The sequence below is a fragment of the Polypterus senegalus genome, chromosome 7 (genome assembly GCF_016835505.1).
Source record: "Polypterus senegalus isolate Bchr_013 chromosome 7, ASM1683550v1, whole genome shotgun sequence".
Taxonomy (NCBI): domain Eukaryota; kingdom Metazoa; phylum Chordata; class Cladistia; order Polypteriformes; family Polypteridae; genus Polypterus; species Polypterus senegalus.
The window spans coordinates 1,561,400-1,582,026 of NC_053160.1; the positions used below are offsets into that span (position 1 = coordinate 1,561,400).

General features: G+C 45.1%; 1 protein-coding gene across 1 annotated transcript in view; it reads left to right on the top strand.

Moving 5' to 3' along the window:
* lingo2 (leucine rich repeat and Ig domain containing 2) overlaps positions 1-20,403 on the top strand; it is a 578,579-nt gene extending 558,176 nt beyond the window's left edge. The window contains exon 6 of the mRNA XM_039758139.1: positions 17,590-20,403. Coding sequence (XP_039614073.1) covers positions 17,602-19,455 — 1,854 coding nt within the window. The 5' untranslated portion in view covers positions 17,590-17,601 and the 3' untranslated portion in view covers positions 19,456-20,403. The remainder of the gene's footprint in view (positions 1-17,589) is intronic.
* Positions 20,404-20,627: the final 224 nt, after the last annotated feature.

Genomic DNA, 20,627 nt, shown 5'->3' on the forward strand with positions numbered 1-20,627 from the left:
TAGATAGTGTGAAAGGCACTATATAATAGATAGATAGATAGTGTGAAAGGCACTATATGATAGATAGATAGATAGTGTAAAAGGCACTATATAATAGATAGATAGATAGCGTGAAAGGCTATATATAATAGATAGATAGATAGATATATGAAAGGCGCTCTATTACTAACAGATAGTTGAACAGGTGTAATGAAAGACATTATATTTGTCCCACTGCTGAGTCCCACATGCCGAGGCCCGAGTCTCTGTCTTTCCGGTAGTCAGGTGGTCTCCACTCTGATGAATGGCCCGTTTACCTTGGTGCCCACTCAACTGTGCCATGTGTCATTTGTGTTTTGTGCTGAAGGCCACACGCTGCTTGCTTACTTTTTTATTATTATTTTTTTTTTTTTTTTCTGAATCATATGACAAATGGAGAGAAGGCAAACCAGGGGGTCTTTCATAAAGTGAAGTTGCTCATTCAAGGCTCAAGGTCTCGTGCCTTGCGTTTACGTGGGCGATTTTTAATTTTCTCAGCTCAAGAGGCCTTGACGCCCGCACTGGCACTGAGCTGCTCTAACAAGGCGGCACATTCCTCACTGGCATTTTTGTTATTTTCTGCTTGTTTTTGTCTTCCTGCCGTGTCCGTGTGACCCTCCGTTAACACAATTCCTGTGTCCTCTTTTGCTCCATGTTCTTGTCACCCTGACATGTATCTTTGTAGAGATGACTTTAGTCTCCCTACCTGCTTATTTTAAGTTTGGCATGCAGGTGGCTAGAGCTGATCTGGGGAGTGCTGGGCACACATAGCAGAGGTGGACCCCGCATATATCGCCAGTCACTCATGTTGGACCAAACTCACTTAACTTGCAAGTTTAATTCTTTTTCTTCGTATACAGTGCCCTCCAAGCACCATAGCCACAGATAAACAGGCAAATAAATAAACACAAAGCACAATCATCTTCTCTCTCTCCCCTACACACCTCCTCCTGACTCGGGCTCTCCTGCTGGGTTCACAGCAGTCCTTTAAATAATGCCCGACCCGGAAATGCTTCTGCTCTTCCGTCCACATGACCTGCAAGCACTTCCGGGTCAGATGGAGAAGTCAAGTTTATAATCAGCCCAGATGTACTTCAGGGCTTCTGTCCTCGTGTCCTGCTAGTACTTTTGGACTAGGTGAGAACCTTGTCTCCAAACGTCCTACAGCTTCCCCTGGCAGCACCCACGGTACACAGCAGGGCTGTGATCCTGAACTCCATATCCCATGGTGCTCTGCAGGAATCGCTACACTGCAGAGAAGCTGCCATCTCGCATCTTGGGGGTGGCAGTGTCCCAAAGTGGCTGCCTACCCCCATCCTTTCAGTCTCTGAGTGTCCCGGCTGGGTTGAGCTGCTGGCCGTCTATCTATCTATCTATCTATCTATCTATCTATCTATCTATCTATCTATCTATCTATCTATCTATCTATTATATAGTGCCTTTCACATCTATCTATCTATCTATCTATCTATCTATCTATCTATTAATCTATCTATCTATTATATAGTGCCTTTCACTCTATCTATCTATCTATCTATCTATCTATCTATCTATCTATCTATCTATTATATAGTGCCTTTCATCCATCCATCTATCTATCTATCTATCTATCTATTATATAGTGCCTTTCATCCATCTATCTATCTATCAATCTATCTATTATATAGTGCCTTTCACTCTATCTATCTATCTATCTATCTATCTATCTATCTATCTATCTATCTATCTATCTATCTATCTATCTATCTATCTTATAGTGCCTTTCACTCTATCTATCTATCTATCTATCTATCTATCTATCTATCTATCTATCTATTATATAGTGCCTTTCATCCATCTATCTATCTATCAATCTATCTATTATATAGTGCCTTTCACTCTATCTATCTATCTATCTATCTATCTATCTATCTATCTATCTATCTATCTATCTATTATATAGTACCTTTATCTATCTATCTATCTATCTATCTGTCTTTTAGTCTGTCTTTTAGTGCATTTCATATTTCACTGCATGCTGTTCACAGGGCAATACTGACCCTACAACCATATCTATGTGTTATATAGCGCCTTTCTAAACTATCTACCCTTAGACTGAATGGTGCTTTTCATATCTCACAGTACACAGGAAAGTAATTACTCTTTCATCCTATTTGTTTATTATATAGTGCCTTTCATCATTTTCCATCTTTTGACTCTATTGTGGCTTTCATTTCTGTCATATCTTTCACTTCAGTCATGTAGTTCTTTTGCAGCTCTCTCTCTCTCTCTCTCTCTCTCTCTTTCATATAGTGCCTTTCATTTCTATCTGCCTATTGTACTCTTTGGTACTTTCATAATTATCTCTAAGCTCATCATATGTTGCCTTTCACATCTTTCTTCTGATTATATGGCGCCATTCACTGCTCACTGTACACATGATGATCCTCACCCTACAAACATCTTTTATATAGCGCCTTTCACAGCTACCTGCCTTCCCATCTACCTATAATATAGCGCCTTCTCTAGTTTTATGGTGTCATATCGTGTAGTGTCTGTTCGTCTCTCTATGTCTTGGGGTTTTGCACCCACCTGCCATCTTTGACGTGTCCTCTGGTTCACAAGCCCCTCTGCCCCCCCACCTATTGTTTTTAGGGTAATTGTGCCCTCCAGATGTTCCCCCACGTGACCCCCATGTCTTTGGTGTTTTTTTCTACTTTGCCCCTCCCCCATTGCAGCAGACATTCTGTAGGCTCCACCCCCTGACTGGCCCCTCCCACCAGCCCCCAAATCTGTAGGGACTGCGTATTAAAAACACAAACTTTAAACATTATGCGTTTCATGGAAATCCTGACATAAATCACGAAAAGATCTGAGGAGAAACATAAGGCCCCATTTAGAAAGAGGCGGCCGACAGGCAGACATTTAGGAGAGCTGATGATAATAGAGGAGAAAGAAATCCAATCCAAGGCTCCATCCATCTAACCATTCATTCAGTTATGAGGTCGCCAGGCCATCCATGTGGCCACCTTGCAGCTCCCACCCACCAGGTCATTCACTCATCGGCCATCTCTTCCTTTATTCATTAATATGTCTGCCCGACTTTCTTTTCAATCCTGCATTTCTTCATTTGTCCACCTACCCATCCATCAGTCGCCCGCTTCTTGTGTTGCGTCTTCAGGCTGTGTGAGGGACCCTGCACACCTTAATCATGTGTTGTCACCTGCATGGTGACGTTTCATTGTCCTTCTTTGTGTCATTGTGGCCTGGGGTCTCATTTCTTTGTATTTCTCTGAACACCTTTGAGGGCTTTAAATGGACTGGGATGGCTTTGCACTTGAGCTGGTGTCTGCTTTTGGACTGGCGCTATATACCTTTGGGTAGGCTCTGATTCTCACCTTCTACTGAGCCCACATGATTTTGAAATGCCACCCAATGGGCCCCTCTAGACATTAAAACTATGGGGAACCGGGCGTCCAAAGATATGGGAACAAAATGTGAGTCACGGAAAAACAACACGGAGCGACGCGGAAAATCAACACGGAGCGACACGCATGGCAACCGCGCCTGTTTGGGGAAAAAGAAGAAGGGCAGCCGGGAGACGTGAGGAGGAGGAGGAAGAGGAGGAACAGTCTGAGGGGAAAAGCCAAGGCCTCTTAATAATAATAATAATAATAATAATACATATGTATTAATAAGTATAGTGTTCATGCTAGCAAAATAATAGTAATAATAAAAAGAAGAATAAGAAGAAGTAATGTACAAGATCAAGAGGGAAAGCAGAGGACTTGGCACTGCAACAACAATAATAATAATAATAACAAGTGATGATGATGATGATTATTATCAGTCCTTCTGCCCCCAATTCTCATAACTAAAAGTGTTGTCATGACAATAATCATCATAAATAATAAACAGCAATTGTTTCTAATTACATCTATCAATTTTCAAAAATGAAAAACCTAACAATAATGATAGTAACAATACTAACGAAGAGCCTAAATTGTCAATGAGCCATAATAGCAGGTGCCCACCAGTGGATCCTCACACACACACACACAGAGGATATGATGGTCCCCCACCCCAGCCTGAGCCCCCCCAGCTCCCCTTTACAAAGTGACCTCTGAAATAATAAAGCTGCTAACACTGAGTAGGAGGTGATTGTGTCTTCACCGCCCCTCGTGAAAGGCGCTATATACTAAGGCTGTCATGGCTCCTTTAGATCCTGTGCCACCAAGATGCCAAACTCCAGGGGTCCTCCTGACTTTTGTCATTTCCTGTTCACTTTTCTCATTTTTCTTCACTTTATTCCACACATTTGAACCCGGGTCTCCAGTTCTCAGTGATGCCTTGAAGTCCATGGCCGTCCGCTGTCAGACCTTCTTCCTCCAGTTCAGGCTGATGCTTATCCCAGCAGAATGTGGTTCAGGACAGGAACCCACCCTGTATTTTATATTTAAATCTGAGGGACCCTTCGGTCAGGCAGAGACCCTAGAACACCTGTGGCTGACCATCTTCTTCTTCTTCTTCTTCGTTCCTCTTCTTCTTCTTTTCCAGTTTGCATAGAAGCAGCAAGCCTCTGCTCGTCAACAGCCCCCCAAACGCGCTGTAATAAAGATCACTAGAGCTGAGCTCCTTAAAGTCAGGAGGGTTGGGTGGTCTTAGGTGGGCGTCAGATGCCAGCCATGACCGGATTATCTGCTTTTTTTTTGCTTGTCTCCTGGTCAGGAGTATCTCACAGGATCTCACCAAGTGTCGCCTCCAACCTCGACTGCTCTTCTTCGTCTGCTCCTCGCCGTGCGGCCCCCCGGCCTGCCCCTTCCCCGCTGACGGCCGCTTATCACTGCAAACAGCCCTTTTAAGCTCACCATGCCTGCCGAGGTGCAGCGCCCCGGTGAAGACAGACTCGAGTACTTAGGGAGCGCAATCGATGCTTAATAGTTTTAATAGAAATCGGATAAAGCGGCACCATTGCTCAGCGCGGCTCCTCTGCCTTACCCCGATAAGACCTTTTCACAAATTCGTTCTTATCAGCCTCCTCGGTGATGCCCTCAGGATAGAATTTGCCATAAATAAATAAATATGTGAGCAAGAACGATGGCGTTCACTTGTTTCTTCTGGGAGGACAGGGTGAGGTAATGACCCTTAAGTCCAAGTTGCACTTTCTCGGTTTCATTGTGGGGGGGTTTGAACTCACGGGCTCAGCTTTATCTCACAGCCCTACTAACGACTAATCTGCGCACTTTATCTTCCCGTTCATTACAGGCGGAGAGTGGCTGCTGATAATGCGGGTGGGCCCCCTAGTGGCTGAGGCGCTCATCTGCCAAGCACAAGGTCACAACTTTAACCCCTTAAGCGTTGCGTGACACGGAGCATGTGACGTTCACCAGCCACTACTGACAATGAAGAAGTACAGGACATGAAGAGGTCCTTAAGGCTGTGTTGAAAGGCACTATATAGCTCACGGGGGCATTCATCGGGCCAGGGTTGCGTTTCCAACATGCGGGAGCCTGACGTTGCTTGTGTTTTAGAGAGTTGACAGAAAAATAACATGTTAATTTAGTGATCAGCTAGCAGTGCCCTGCATCTAAGATGAGTTCACATCTCAGCGTTAATGTTTGCACTGCACCATGAAATGCACATGTCTCTGTTATGGGCCATTTGGTATGGGATTTGTTAGAGCAGTCTTAATCTTTGTCATGTGCCATCTGTTGGAATGATAAATGCAATGCAGAAGTCTCTGTTATGTGTCATTGATTTGCCAAAGCAATGCTATTGTTTGTGATTCACCATCAGTTGGAATGACAAACGCAAGGCACGTGTCTCTGTTATGTGCCATTTGGTATGGAATTTGTAAAAGCAGTGTTAATCTTTGTGATGCGCCATCTGTTGGAATGGCAAATGCATCTGTTACGTGTCATTAATTTGCCAAAGCAATGCTATTGTTTCTGATGCACCATCTGTTGGAGTGACACATGCAAGGCACATGTCTCCATCATGCACCATTTGGTATGGGATTCATGGAAGCAGTCTTAATCTTTGTGCTGCACCATCTGCTGAAATTAAAAATGCAAGGCATATGTCTCGGTTATCTACCATTTGGTATGGGATATGTAAAAAGCACATTTCATATTTGTGATGCACCATCTGTTGGAATGACAAATGCATCTCTTACGTGTCATTAATTTACCAAAGCAATGCTATTGTTTGTGATGCACCATCTGTTGGAATGACAAATGCAAGGTGCATGTCTCTGTCATGTGCCATTTGGTATGGGATTCGTGGAAGCAGTCTTAATCTTTGTGTTGCACCATCTGTTGAAATGAAAAATGCAAGGCATATGTCTCTGTTATCTACCATTTGGTATGGGATTCCTAAAAAAACAGCATTCATATTTCTGATGTGCCATCTGTTGGAATTACAGAAAAAAAGACATTTATCTTTTTATTAAGGTGGATATGGAAAGGCACTATATGAAACTATAATGTCACGTATCCAGTTTTTCCTACTGACTCAGTTTCTGACCCCGAGTGCCTTCAACTGCCATTGCTCACAATGTGCAAATATACAGGGGGAGCAGAAATGTGCTGAGTGAGTGAACACTACGGAAAGGCACTATACAAAGTCACCATGTCAGAAGCTTAGTCTTAGATTTTTCAATTACTTTATCTCCCGGCGCTCACACTGTAGGAAGGAACATGCGGAGAACTCAAATGTGATTGTTATAGAAAGGCGCTATATAATACTGTAGAGTTACTTAATAAGGCCAGAGCATCGGCTCACTGTATCATTCATTAGGTAGAAATGCAGGGAGGGCTGCAATGTGCTGAGTTAGCAATCACTATAGAAAGGCGCTATATATGAAACCACAAAGCTCCAGACTCCACCCGCAGCACCAGCTCACTTTGTCACTGCATGTCACTTGAACTGTCGACACTCCCCCTGCAGACACAAACAGACACGTCTCCCATAATCCTGCACTCCTGCTTTCCGTCGTCTTGACGACCTTCCCAGATTTCTGGTCCGATTCCTTCGTCTCGCTCCACTTCTCACTTACATCACTGAACCCTGTCCTTCCCACGGGGTCTTCTGTGATGGCTGCTCTGAGACTCTTCTCACCTCTCTTCTTCATATGAAATGCAGGACATGTCCAGGATCTCGGGGTCATCCAGCCCCAGCTGGCTCCGCAGTCTTCCTTTCATCCCACTTTTTCGACAGCTCTGCAGGCTCTGTATTTTTTTTTTTCTCTTGATTCCCAATTAAAGCCTAAGAGCCTCAAATCAAAGTTAAGGAGGGTAAAATCAAAAATGGGGGATTTGGAGGGGGGGGGGATCAATGGGAATGGAAATCTGCAAGTCTGAAAAGGTGACACTGAAATGGTGAAGATGTCAGACTTCATATTCACGCCACTTCAGTTTCTTTTCTGGTCCGACACAAACTCGTTTAGGTTGGGGCCCCCTGTTGGTCAAGACGCAGGGTCACACATTTGAGCCCTGAACCCCCTGCGTGACCCTGAGAGACTCAACATCTGACAATGAAGAAAACTTTAGAAATGTTTTAACTCTACTGCAGCTGAAGAGCACCCTGTGGCTGTGGTCACGCTAGAAAGGCGCTATATTAGACCCTGAATTTTCAGATCCAGTTCCTCAGTGGTGACGCACTTTGCCAGGCCCGTGAGAGTCTCCTCAGCCAGCAGCATTTGAGTTACAGAAAAGGAATTAAACTGTCATGTGCTGGTTTCTTGATCGCTAGGGAAAGGCGCTATATGAATCCACACATTCATACTCAGTTGTCACCTCAAGTCCCACCCAGTGCCACTTTTAGAAATATAAGAACTATAATGTGCCCTGTTAGTGATCGATGCAGAAAGGCGCTATATAAAGTCACCGTTCTAGTCGTCCACACTGTCTTACTTTGCCATCCTTTGGGAGTCAGAAGTAGGAATATGGGACAAAAAAAAAAGAAACTGTCATGCATATATTTAGTGATTGCTATAGAAAGGCGCTATATAAATGTAAAATTCTTTTACTCAGACCTCGCCGTGAGTTACTCTATCACACCAACTCAGATTAAGTGTTAACAGCTGACATTTTAGAAATATGAGAGCTGTAATGTGCTTGGCTAGTAGTCACATCTGAAAGGCGCTATATAGAGTCACAAAGCCACTAGTCACGTCCTCTGCATTGACTTACTTAGGAGAGTCTCCTCAAGTGCCAGCACTCGCATTGTGGTGATACGGAAACAACTGTAATGAACAATCGATACAGAAAGGCGCTATATGAGACTCCAAATTTGCTGAAATAGCTCAAATTAATATATAAATGCGGGTGAAGTCCTACAACTCAGGAAGGACGACGTGTCTCCAGAGCTCAGGCTGCCTCGGTCACTTGACGCCCCCTGCTGTCAAGCACCTTGTCACACGCTGAGCCTGAACCTCATTAATATGCAAATGACATGCATCACACGGTGCAGCCTTCTGTCAATATTAATTCTGTAATTAGATCAATCATCTTATTAATGACTTAATTGATTAATCAAGTAGCTGATTATTTAAATACTTGTTTTTTTAATGCTCTGCTGGAAGTTTTCAAAAAAATTCCGAAATGTTTGTTATTGTAATCACCCGGGTGGAAGTACATTTTAATACACTTTAAGCCTTCAATTAACTGGCTGATTAATTTGGCTTTCAGGCGCGTCACGTGGACGCCTTTTGGTTCCCTGGGGGTTCTGAATGTTTTTTTTTTTTTTCCCTTTCCTTTCTCCATTGTTTCAAGTGAACTCCACCATTTCCTTCCATCCTTAAGCACAACGAGTGGCCGGACATCCACATCCTAAAAGTCGTTGGGCTCGCCGTCTGTTCCACCGAAGTCAATGGCACGAAACGGCACGGAGGGTCGAGAGTGGGCGTGAACGGCACCCTTGGCTCCTCCTCCTCCCCCTCCCTAAGCGACAGTGGCTAAACTTCAGTCACGTGATGGGAGGGGCTTGGAGGAGTAAAGGAGGGCCGGCTGACTGGCGCTGTGTGTCGCTGCAGGGTCTGCTTCAGCTAAGGACCACCTGCCGGGGGGATGTTTGGACTCGATACGGATGACATCTGCAGCCTCTGTGTTTTCGTGTGGACTTTGAGCCTTTCACGTTCAGCCAGCACACGGTGTACATGCTGTGTAACGAGCACTTTTGTGCACATAGTGTAAGGTTCGCTAATGCAAAGAGTGCGATGTAAGTGTGTGTGACTGTGGAGTGCAGGCATTTCAGCACGCAGCGTACACACCTGAGTATAACGCGTGGGCCTCATCTATGAAGTGCTGTGCTTAAGAGGGTCGTGCGAGCGTTTCACTGTAGCGCGTGTGTGCGCATTTCACTCTAAAGTGCTTGAAAGGACAATCGAAAAGTTTCAGGGCTTAGAGTTGGAGTTTCAGTTTACTGTGTGTGGGTTTCACTAAGCCAGTGCTTCTCAAACTGTGGGGTGGCCCCCCTAGTGGGGTGCGAAGTAACAAAAAGGGGGTCGTGAAGATGTGAGAAGAATCGAAAATATGAAAAATCCATCTATTGAAACCAAAACAAATGAACGTCAACTACATTCTGATACCTGAAAAATAAACATAGAGTTAGATAAATGTCGTAGGTAGAATAAAATATGCATCTATGTTATATCATTAATTTAAAAAAAAAAAACAAATCGGTATTAGTGGGCTCCTTTCAAAAAAAACGTTAAAACTGTTATGAAAACTCGGGTCGCAAATACTTAAAGGTTGAGAAACGCCGCACTAAGGTGTGCGCAGCTCCGTATAGAGTTAAAGTGTCACTAAATAGTATATGAGTTAGAGTGGGCAGGGTGTGCGCCGCTACCGAGTGGGCACCCCAGTATGCCGTCCGTGTCAGTCGTGACATTCAGTGCGCGCGTTTCACCGCGGTGTCATAACGTGCTCGGCACAAGGCGACACATCGTGTATGCGTGTCACCGCGGACCGCGCGCCTCGCTATAAAGAGTACGAGTTTCTGTATGCAGTGTGGACGTTTCAGTGTACAAAGTAACGGATCAAGCGCTCTGTTTCGGTGCGTCGTGTAAGCAGTTTAGTCTCCAGTGTTGCATCTCAGCGTGTGATGGAAGCTTTTCACTGTCCGTATTGTGACGATCCCGGTAAATAAGAACAGGAGCCCCGACAGCTGCCAAGGCCTCTTCGAGTTTATTTTATTTGCTCGATCTTATACAAAAAATGGAGCGCTCTCGTTGACTCTGCAATTCCGAGCATCCTACTCCCATGCGGCACACCTCCAAAAAAAACCACGGATATCCCCTCTGAGGTGCGACCGCCCCTTACAATTGCAAACCTCCCATTCCCTCAGCTCTGTCTGCTCTGCACGTTACGGTGTTATAAGTACGGGAGCGTATTGGGCCACGGTGAAACAAAAATAAAATACGGACACAGTGAAGAAGACAAATCTAAAAGCTGAGATTAAGGTCGACATGTTGACTTTATTCTCGACATTTCCACCTTATTCTGGTCCACGGGTGTCAAACTCCAGGCCTGGAGGGCCGCAGTGGCTGCACGTTTTCTTTCTAACTCTTTTCCTAATCAGTGTCCGGTTTTCACTGCTAATTAACTTCTTTTCCTTCATCTTAATAGCCCTGTTTTTAAGGATTAAATCTTCTGAATTGATTCTTTTCTTCATTAAATGACAGCCAAACAGAAATGAGACGTCAAACGAGCCAACAGATGACCAGCTAAACTGGGGCTTCAAACTCCAAGCAGTTCCTTAATGAGAAGCCGATTCTTGCTGTCAATTAAGCCCGTTATTCAACTCCACGGCTTGTTGCTGCTCTCTTTCTGCCACAGCAGACGTTTCCAAAACTGTTGATATTCTGTTTTTTTCTAAGAACTCCTAAAATGTTTTGGTAACCTGAGGGCTCGACCTTACTGAGACCTTCATCTTTATTTTCAGATTTTGTTTGATGTGGACGAAGACTTCAGACCAGACAGCAGGTGGAATTATAAAGCAGCTTTATTTTTCAGAGTCACGGTGAGAAGAATTCCAGAAAAGCAGACAATCAAATATACATGACAGCGTCAGGGCTCTTCTGAACCCGTCTGTTTTATACCCCTAGAATGCGTAATTTAATATCATTATAAAATGTAACAGTCAACACGTTTATTATACACAATCCTTGAGCCCTTTTAACGTCCCTTGTAAAACTTGATTTCTTGGCCCCTTTTGTTAAGGCGTTCAGATGTAAGCTAAGGGACAACGTGATACGGCAGACTCATGTGTGGAATGCTCAGACCTTGAGTCCTTTGCACAAACATTTTTCTGTTTGCTAAAACAAAGCATGCTATTACAAGGTTTTGTAAAGCTTACTTCTCAGACATGAATTAGTACAAGGGTACGAAGAGAACATTCGTCTTCCACAATGGGTACAGGTGAGCTGGTCATGTCCTGCTTGTTTTATGTCTCATTACTGTCCGCCTGCTAATTAAGGTAAAAAACAACTGAGGGGCCTGAGTCAAGCTAATTAAAACTTAGGGCTAAAGAAGTGAATTAGCATCAAAAACTGGTCACTAATTAAGAAGACGGTTAGAATGAAAACCTGCAGCCACTGCGGCCCTCCAGGACTGGAGTTGGACAGCCCTGTTCTAGAAGTTTAGAATGTCATAAACTAAACTTTATCTTAAAATGAATGTTTCATTTACTGGAATTTCTCAACCCCCATCATAAGTTAATGTAGCTCATTATATGCTTTATATTAAAGTGTTCCCCGACCCAGTTATTAATCTCTACGTGCTTCTTAAACTGACTTCCTCTCGCACATTCACTTCATGATATTCCTGCTCTATGAACATTCAGAATACGAAGATAAATACTTGATATCTTTTTCACGACAAAATGCATTAAAGCAGGTATTAAACATGGGTGGTGGGGGGCACGGTGGCGTGGTGCTTGCACTGCTGCCTCACAGCAAGGGGGTCCCCTGCCTTGAGTTGGCATGTTTTTCTGGTGGGTTTACTTGCCGTGCTTCAGTTTCCTTTCTAAGTCATGTAGGATGTGGGGTCTTGTTATGTATTATTGACCCTGCTACTCTATGTGTATTCACCCTGCGATGTGCTGGCGCCCCATTCAGGATTTGCTCCTGCCTCGCACACAATGCATGCTGGGATGGGCACAACCCTGAATGGATGGCATAATTAAACATGTATAACAAAGATTTTTTTTAAAGTTCTGAGGTCTAAGTTTATAACTAGTTTTAATTTCACAAAGACGTTTATCGTGTGCTGATTGGTTAGATGGAGAAAGAAAAAAGGAAGGATGGGCACTGGGGGTTTAGTATGCCAGATAGAGAGAGCAGGCATGCAATAAAGAAAGGCCACATCCATTAGATTCTGCGCTCGCGACCAGCACATCACGAACCCAACATTTACACAATATGTCAGTTAAACCAGTGCGATACCCCTTCATACATCCAGTGTTTTGGAGCCTCGTCACACCTGCCATAAAGTCCTCTACACTGAACGTACACCTGGGGACCCCTTAATGCGAGGGAGCAGCACTACAGCCACACGACCACCGTGCCCCCATGTTTAATACCTGCTTTAACGCATTTCATCGTGAAAAAGATATCAAGTATGTATCTTAGTATTCTGAATGCCATGAAGTCAATGTGCGGCGATCGGAAGTCGGTTTAAGAAGCGCGTAGAGATTGACAACAGTGTCGGGGATCACTTAATATAAAGCATTTAATGTGCGACATTAATTTATGACGGGGTTTGAGAAAATCGAGGAAATTAAACATTCATTTTAAGATGGCGTTTAGTTTGCGACAATCTACTGACCAAATAAACTATACGACAATAAAGTGGAAATGTCGAGAATAAAGACAACATGTCGACTTTAATCTTGACATTAAGATTTTTTTTTTCACCGTGGCCCTAATACGATTCCGTATATAAGCGTTTCGATGTACGTGGTACGTGTTTCGCTCGCGAGTGTGGTGTGCGCATGTCAGTCGACAGCCTGACCAATGCGGGACACACATGTCAGTAATCAGTATACGACAGGCGCGCCTCAGTGTACACTCTTTAAATGTCACCCCGTGGGCACACAATATCATGGATGCACGTCAGTATATAAAGTACAGGCGTGCTGGCTGCTAAGCCCGACGTTTCCTTTACTAATGTGTCGCCCCTGCCCGTTTTCTGCTACCCGACCGATGGAAGTCGCCTATACGACCCGTCCGCCGCCCACCAGTCTCACTTTTTTTTTTCCTTCGCTCTACCCAAGTGTCGAGGCTCACATTCGACTCCATTGGGCACTCCGGCTTTTTGCTGAGGAGCTTTTCACTGCACCCTTCGAGAGGCGCACCAGCACGTCCCGATATTTCACAACATCGCAAATGTATTTTGGTACCGCCGCTTTAGGTTACACTGTAAACATTTCCACTGGACAATCCAAGTTTTTCCGTTTCGCATTAAATAAGCTACGTATAAAACCAAATAAGATACATAAGAAGTGCACGCTATTAACATTAAATTCACACGGAAACGCACAAAAACACACTGCAGTCGACCAGATAAATGGATACAATGCCGAAGTGAACAACATCGTGGGGTGAAACAAAAGGCGCTCTTGTTCACAAAGCGGACGTCACTTGGTTGTTTCACAATAATTAAGATTAAGTATATAAGTAGGTTTCAAATTTCTGTTATCATCTTAGCCCTAAAATAGTGACTTCATATCAGGGGCCTATTTTATTAACCTTAAGGTTAGTGTTTGGGCGAGGGGAAGGCCGTCTAAAGTGGAGTCCGATTTCTGAACAAAACTCAAAAAAAAGTTCGCCTCCTACTGTAACAGGAACGTCCGACGCGAATCCGCAGGTCAAGGAGTGCGCGATGCGCGTCGGTGACTCCAAACAAACGTTAAAGGACGTCAAATCCTGCGCCATCGACGCTCCAATCCGGGCAGTGGCGCAGACATCCCGCTGCATTCTGGGAGATGTAGTTCCCCTCTGGTAGCGCATCTTCAAGTGCGTGCGTTTCACTTCAGAGTGGATGTACAGTCAGGACAGGCGTGTGCGGTAAGGTAACGAGGCGTTCACAGTTTCATGTAGCCTTTTGTTTAAAGTTACTGCCCAAATTAGTTTTGTAGCTGATTCAACCCGAAACGAACGTGTACTTGCATCTAATCCAGGATCTGCAAAAATAATAAAAATGAACTCATCCGACAGATGCGATCTAATAAACAAACAAGAATACCAGCTAAACGCTAAATTGCCTTTTATCGGTGGACGTCTCTGAATTGGGGAGCTCACATTTGGACAGGACTCTAAGGTCCAGTGAGTGGAATCAGCACCTGTGGATCTCTCTGCAGGACTCTCTTTCTGAAAAAATACGTGTTGAGTCGCGACATTGCAGGAGACACGCAGTAATTGGGATGCATTTGCATTTTCTTTCTTTCTTTCTTTCTTTCTTTCTTTCTTTCTTTCTTTCTTTCTTTCTTTCCAAAAAAAAAAAAAATCAGTAGCATCACAAACAATTCAGACTGCTGCTAGCTCTCACTTTAACTCACTGGCATTTCTAGCAGCTTTAGCTGTTGACGACATCCCCACAAAATCTAGCCATATCACTTATAAGTATGCCCTTCGCCTAACCTAACTAGCATAGTATAATTAGACATTTCAATGAAACTGAAGTATGATCATTCTGTCCAAAGTGTTTACCATATCCTTGCTAGTATATGCAAATAAAGCAAGTTCACCATCCAATCAATGCAAGGCATTCGATTTTCTAGCGAGAGACAATGAAGAACTTTTTCAGTATGCCAGTAGTGAATGTGAGGACGGGTGTTCATCAAGTCACTGATGAGGGTGAGTTTTAATGTAAGATGTAAGGCCATTGGGGACGTGCTTATTGTAGTTTGACTTAAATTTTTATTTTTATACTGTATTAAAGATTTGTTCTGTTCATTGTATTGTCCCCCCCCCCATTCTTTTTGACACCCACTGCACGCCCAACATACCTGGACAGGGGTCTCTTTTTGAACTGCCTTTCTGGAGGTTTCTTCCATTTTTTCCCTACAAGGGTTTTATATTTTGGGAGTATTTTCTTGTCTTCTTAGAGAGTCGAGGCTACGGGGCTGTCAAGAGGCAGGGCCTGTCTTTTGTGATTTTGGGCTAAACACAAATAAATTGTATTGTATTGTAAGTCAGCCTTCAGTGATGCAGCTAAAGCCAGAGTTGCTATGTTGCTCATTTCATTGTACTTTGCTACATCTGGGTATTCTGTACTATGCCAGTTTGAGTGTGATGATGAGGATGATGATTGGTAGTAGTGGGGAAAGATAAAAAGGAATATTATGATCTGATGATGATGATGATTGTTACTGTTGCTACTGGTTTTATTTCATGTATTGTAGCCTATAATGTTTTGCCACCCTCCCCCCAAACATTTATAATGGGTTGGCATCCATGCCTATTGCATTGTATGTATAACATATAATTTATTGTGCATATTAATCCATTATGTAAAATTTTGTTAATTTCTGGAATCTGTTTACAGTGTCAGTCCTGATGTCTGTTAAACATCCCTTCGGTTGGCACTGCCCATGTTTAGTTAAAGTGGACAGCCGCCTTTCAGGTGGTAGGACAGCAAAGAGAAGTGTGCAGGGGGCCTGATGTAACGGAGTCCTGATCCCCATTCAGTTCCATGTTAGCATTTGTATTGCATTTAATGTCTGTTTAGTGTTTAATTGTTTAAAAGCCTTTATTTTTCATAGTTTCACATTCTTAGCAATTATTATTATTATTATTATTGTCCATCCATCCATTATCCAACCCACTATATCCCAACTACAAGGTGACGGGGGGCTGCTGGAGCCAATCCCAGCCAACACAGGGCGCAAGTCAGGAAACAAACCCGGGCAGGGCGCCAGCCCACCGCAGGGCACACACACCCACCACACACTAGGGCAAGTTAGGATCGCCAATGCACCTCACCTGCATGTCTTTGGACTGTGGGAGGAAACCGGAGTGCCCGGAGGAAACCCACTCAAACACGGGGATAACATGCAAACTCCACACACGGAGGACCCAGAAGGAAACCTGGGTCTGCTAACTGCGAGGCAGCAGCGCTACCCAGTGTGCCACCTGCTGCCCTATTATTATTATTATTATTATTATTATTACTGCCATCGATTGCCTGATGTTCAGAGCCTGCACTGCCCTGCACATATCGTGATCCCAGTAGGTGTTGTTTGTGAATGAAGCTCACCAGCTGCTGTCCAGTAAGGACATGGAGGGGTGGGCAGTGAAATGCCTCAGGGGGCATATTTAATGTGCCCATCCTGTATATAGTGTGAGTGCACTCGTACGGAGTGAATTCATTTCAGTGTACATACAAATCATTTTTGTCCTGAACAGCGCGTCATATCAAGCAAACGTTGAGGTGCAGATTGTGGTGCCCTGGCCAGTGGCGAATCTGCTATGAAACCAATGGAGCCAAAGCTTTCAAGGCCCCTAATCCTGGAGGGGTGACTTGCATTGTCATCCCTTCACAACTTGAAGACCATAAGACATAAAAAATTGTTATTCACACCAGCGACTGTGACATGTGACATTTAAACCGAGTCCCTGTGATCTGTCGTGGAAGAAGCCCACTGAAGAAGATAACTGGGGTGATCATGCCGACTTCATTTCTGATTACAGAGGGGTCCCCATAACCGTTCAAACTTCAGGACCCCGAAAGTGTGGGTGCACCACTGGTTCTGGTTCAAGTTGCTCCGGAAGTCTGGAGACAATTTAATTTTCCTTTGTGGGACTTAATGGCACAACAGCCCCAAAATAATAGCGAAACCTTTCAGGATACATTTTAATGTGACTTATTAAATTCAATCCAGAAGTGTTCACCATTTGAAAATATCCCAAAATCTGTTCCAACAAATCTTCCATAAAGTGGTGGCTATCCAGAAGGTTGATGGTTCAAATCCCATTCATGCCAGAAGGGCCATCAAGCGAGACCTTTAACCTGCAATTGCTGCTGGGGCTGCTGCCATCTGACCCCAAGGGCTGTGTGATAAATACATTTCACAATGACATTATTATTATTATTATTATTATTATTATTATTATTATTATTATTATTATTAGAAAGGTTTATTGTACAAAATCCACACTTCACAATCCAGGCAATCCAAAAATCAAACCAAACACTGCAAACGTGAACAGTGAAAAGGAACGTCGTAAACAGACATGTGGCATCAGGAGGGCCCGCCCCCCTTGGACTCAACAGCCAATGAAACAGATAAAAAGCACAAAGCAAATGAACATAATTGTCAGTGACAGTGGAAGAAATGCATAGAAACATTTCCATAAGCACGCATTACAAAATCATCAGTGCAAAAACGAGCGGGCAGAGGGTTGGTGCCCGTTAAGACTGGCGCTTTCATTTCCCACCTAGAATTTTGCCTTCCCCACATTTTGCTCCTTCCGGTTTTGTCTCTTTCGTTTCGTGCTCCATTCCTCCTTCTTTTTGGATGTTTTTGAGGGTCACCTTCTCTGGTTTAATTTGCCGTTCTTCCTCTCTCTTTTTCTTTCTTCTCTTTCAGAGCCCTAACAGAATGGTAGACTGCATCGGCAAAGTCATGCTTCACACTGCTCTGTCATGCTGGCAGCCATTCCTAGGCTTGGCCCTGCTGGTCATATGTGTCAGCTCCGCCGTCGGATGTCCGGCCCGCTGTGAATGCTCGGCACAGAACAAGTCAGTCATCTGCCACCGGAAGCGTCTGGTCGCCGTCCCAGAAGGCATCCCCATTGAGACCAAGATCCTGGACCTGAGCAAGAACAAGCTGAAGAGCGTCATCCCCGACGAGTTCGCCTCCTACCCGCAGCTGGAGGAGTTAGACCTGAGCGACAACATCATTGGGAATGTCGAGCCGGGATCATTCAACTCGCTCTTCAACCTGCGCTCCCTGCGCCTAAAGAGCAACCGCATCAAACTCATCCCCCTGGGGGTCTTCTCCGGATTGTCGAACCTGACGGGCCTGGACATTAGCGAGAACAAGATCGTGATCTTGCTGGACTACATGTTCCAGGACTTGCACAACCTCAAATCCCTGGAAGTGGGGGACAACGACCTGGTGTACATCTCCCACCGGGCATTCAGTGGGCTGCAGAGCCTGGAACAGCTGACCTTGGAGAAGTGCAACCTGACCGCCGTGCCCACGGAAGCCCTGTCCCACCTCCATAACCTGTCCCGGCTCCGTCTGCGCTTCCTCAGCATCAACAGCCTGCACCCGTACGCCTTCAAGAAGCTCTTCCGCCTAAGGCACCTGGAGATCGACAACTGGCCCATGCTGGACGCCGTGCCCGCCAACAGCTTCTACAGCCTCAATCTGAGCTCCCTGTCCATCACCAACACCAACCTGTCCGCCGTGCCCTTTCTGGCCCTCAAGCACCTGACGTACCTCACGCACCTGAACCTCTCCTTCAACCCCATCAGCAACATCGAGGCGGACATGTTCCAGGACCTGAGCCGCCTGCAGGAGCTGCACGTGGTGGGCGCCCAGCTCCTCAACATCGAGCCGCATGCCTTCCAGGGCCTGCGCGCCTTACGCGTGCTGAACGTCTCCCAGAACCTGCTGGACACCTTGGAAGAGAGCGCCTTTCAGTCCTCCGCCACGCTGGAGACCCTCTGCATCGACAACAACCCCCTGGCGTGCGACTGCCGTCTTCTCTGGATCCTCCAGAGGCGGCAGATCCTCTGCCGGGGGGACACGCAGCCCATGTGTGTGGTGCCGGAGAACAGCCGGGGGAAGCCATTCCGGGAGTTCCACGACACCATCCTGTCATCTCAGTTTGTGTGCAAAAAGCCCAAAATCCGGGAGAGGAAGATGCAGCAGGTCTTCATCGACGAGGGCCAGACGGCCCAACTCGTGTGCAATGCCGACGGGGACCCCCTGCCAGTGATTTTCTGGATTACGCCGGGACGGAAGCTGGTGACGGTAAAGTCCAACGGGAGGGCGTCGGTTTTGGGGGACGGCACTTTAGAGATCAAGTTCGCGCAGGTCCAGGACAGCGGCACCTACCTGTGCGTGGCCAGCAACGCCGCTGGGAACGATACGTTCTCCGCTTCCCTGGCCGTAAAGGGCTTTGCCAGCGACAGGTCCCTTTACGCCAACAGGACCTCCATGTATATCACCGACGCCAATGCCACCAACACAAACGGGACCAACGTGTACAACATGACCTTCGCTTTGGACCTCAAGACTATTTTAGTGTCCACCGCCATGGGCTGTTTCACGTTCCTAGGAGTCGTTCTTTTCTGTTTTTTGCTTCTGTTCGTGTGGAGTCGCGGGAAAGGGAAACACAAAAACAACATCGATATCGAGTATGTCCCCCGAAAGTCCAACGGGGCCGTGGCGGAAGGGGGCGACCAAGGAGGACCTCGTCGGTTTAACATGAAAATGATTTAGGGGGGGTGCTCAGCTGGCAACACTCCTGAGTAAGGTGCACAGACTGAGCGCGTGCCGTAACCCGTGGAGGGGAGGATCCCACCGCTGCCACCCAGAGGAGCCTCAGACAGACCTCCGTGCGCAACGCGGCCCTAGAAGGCCCAAATCAGTCCGCGGCTCTGGGACGCTTTGTATCGCCGGACAGTAAGGATGAATTTGTAGAAACAGACCGCATTTGTTAAAAAAAAAAAAAGGAAAAAATGATCAAATAAAACCAGTCATCGAACCTAAATGTCGATTGAGCACTGCAGAGGCGTAACCAGGAAAACAGAATGTCTTTTATACTTCCTCTAATCTTTTAAAGCAATATGGAGATGAGGGAATGTGCTTTCGAGGGGTTCAGATTTGGCAGGGCAATGTCGAGAAGAGGCAGCGGGCCCTACCTGGGAACGAGAAACCGAAATCCGCGACCCCTTTGTGTAACGCTCATCTGGGAACACCTGGCACCGGTCGAGATGATTCATGATAATGTTTGCTCTCTTTCAATAATAAAAAAAAAAAAGGTCATTGAAAACTGGATTCGGGAGATCGCCCCCCACAGGTCGAGATCCTTTGGTTTTTTTTGGTTTATTTTAGAAAACAAGAGACAGGCAGAAGGTTGCCGAAAAAAAAAGAAAGGAAGGAAACGAGGGAGAGCTGGAGGTCACGCTGAAAAATAAAAGGACAGGTACGGACGCGACACCAGGTGTGGTTTTTCGAACTTGTGCTTTTATTTTTCAGGGTGGAATTCACTTTTTGTTGTATTTATTTATTTATTTATTTTTATATAAACGGTACGTCTGTAAAACTTACAAAGGGAATTACAGGCAAGGGAAAGTTAAAGGCCGCCATCTCGTTCTTTTCTAAGCCATTGTGAACCTGTTGTGACCGATGCCTCTTTTAAATGTTGACTTGAAGTGCTTTCCTCTCCCCTTAGTTTCTCTTTAATTTCACTTTTGTGTTGATGAGTGTATGTATGTACGCATATATTTATGTATGTGTGTATATATTTATTTATTTATTTAACATTTTCTCCTTGGGGAAAAAAAAACAAAACAAACTAAAAACCAGAGGGTGTTTGTTCTTATGCTCTGCAAGGTCCTTGGTGCTCTTCTGGCTTTTCTGTTTTTCAATCCTTTTCTGAATTCTCCCGT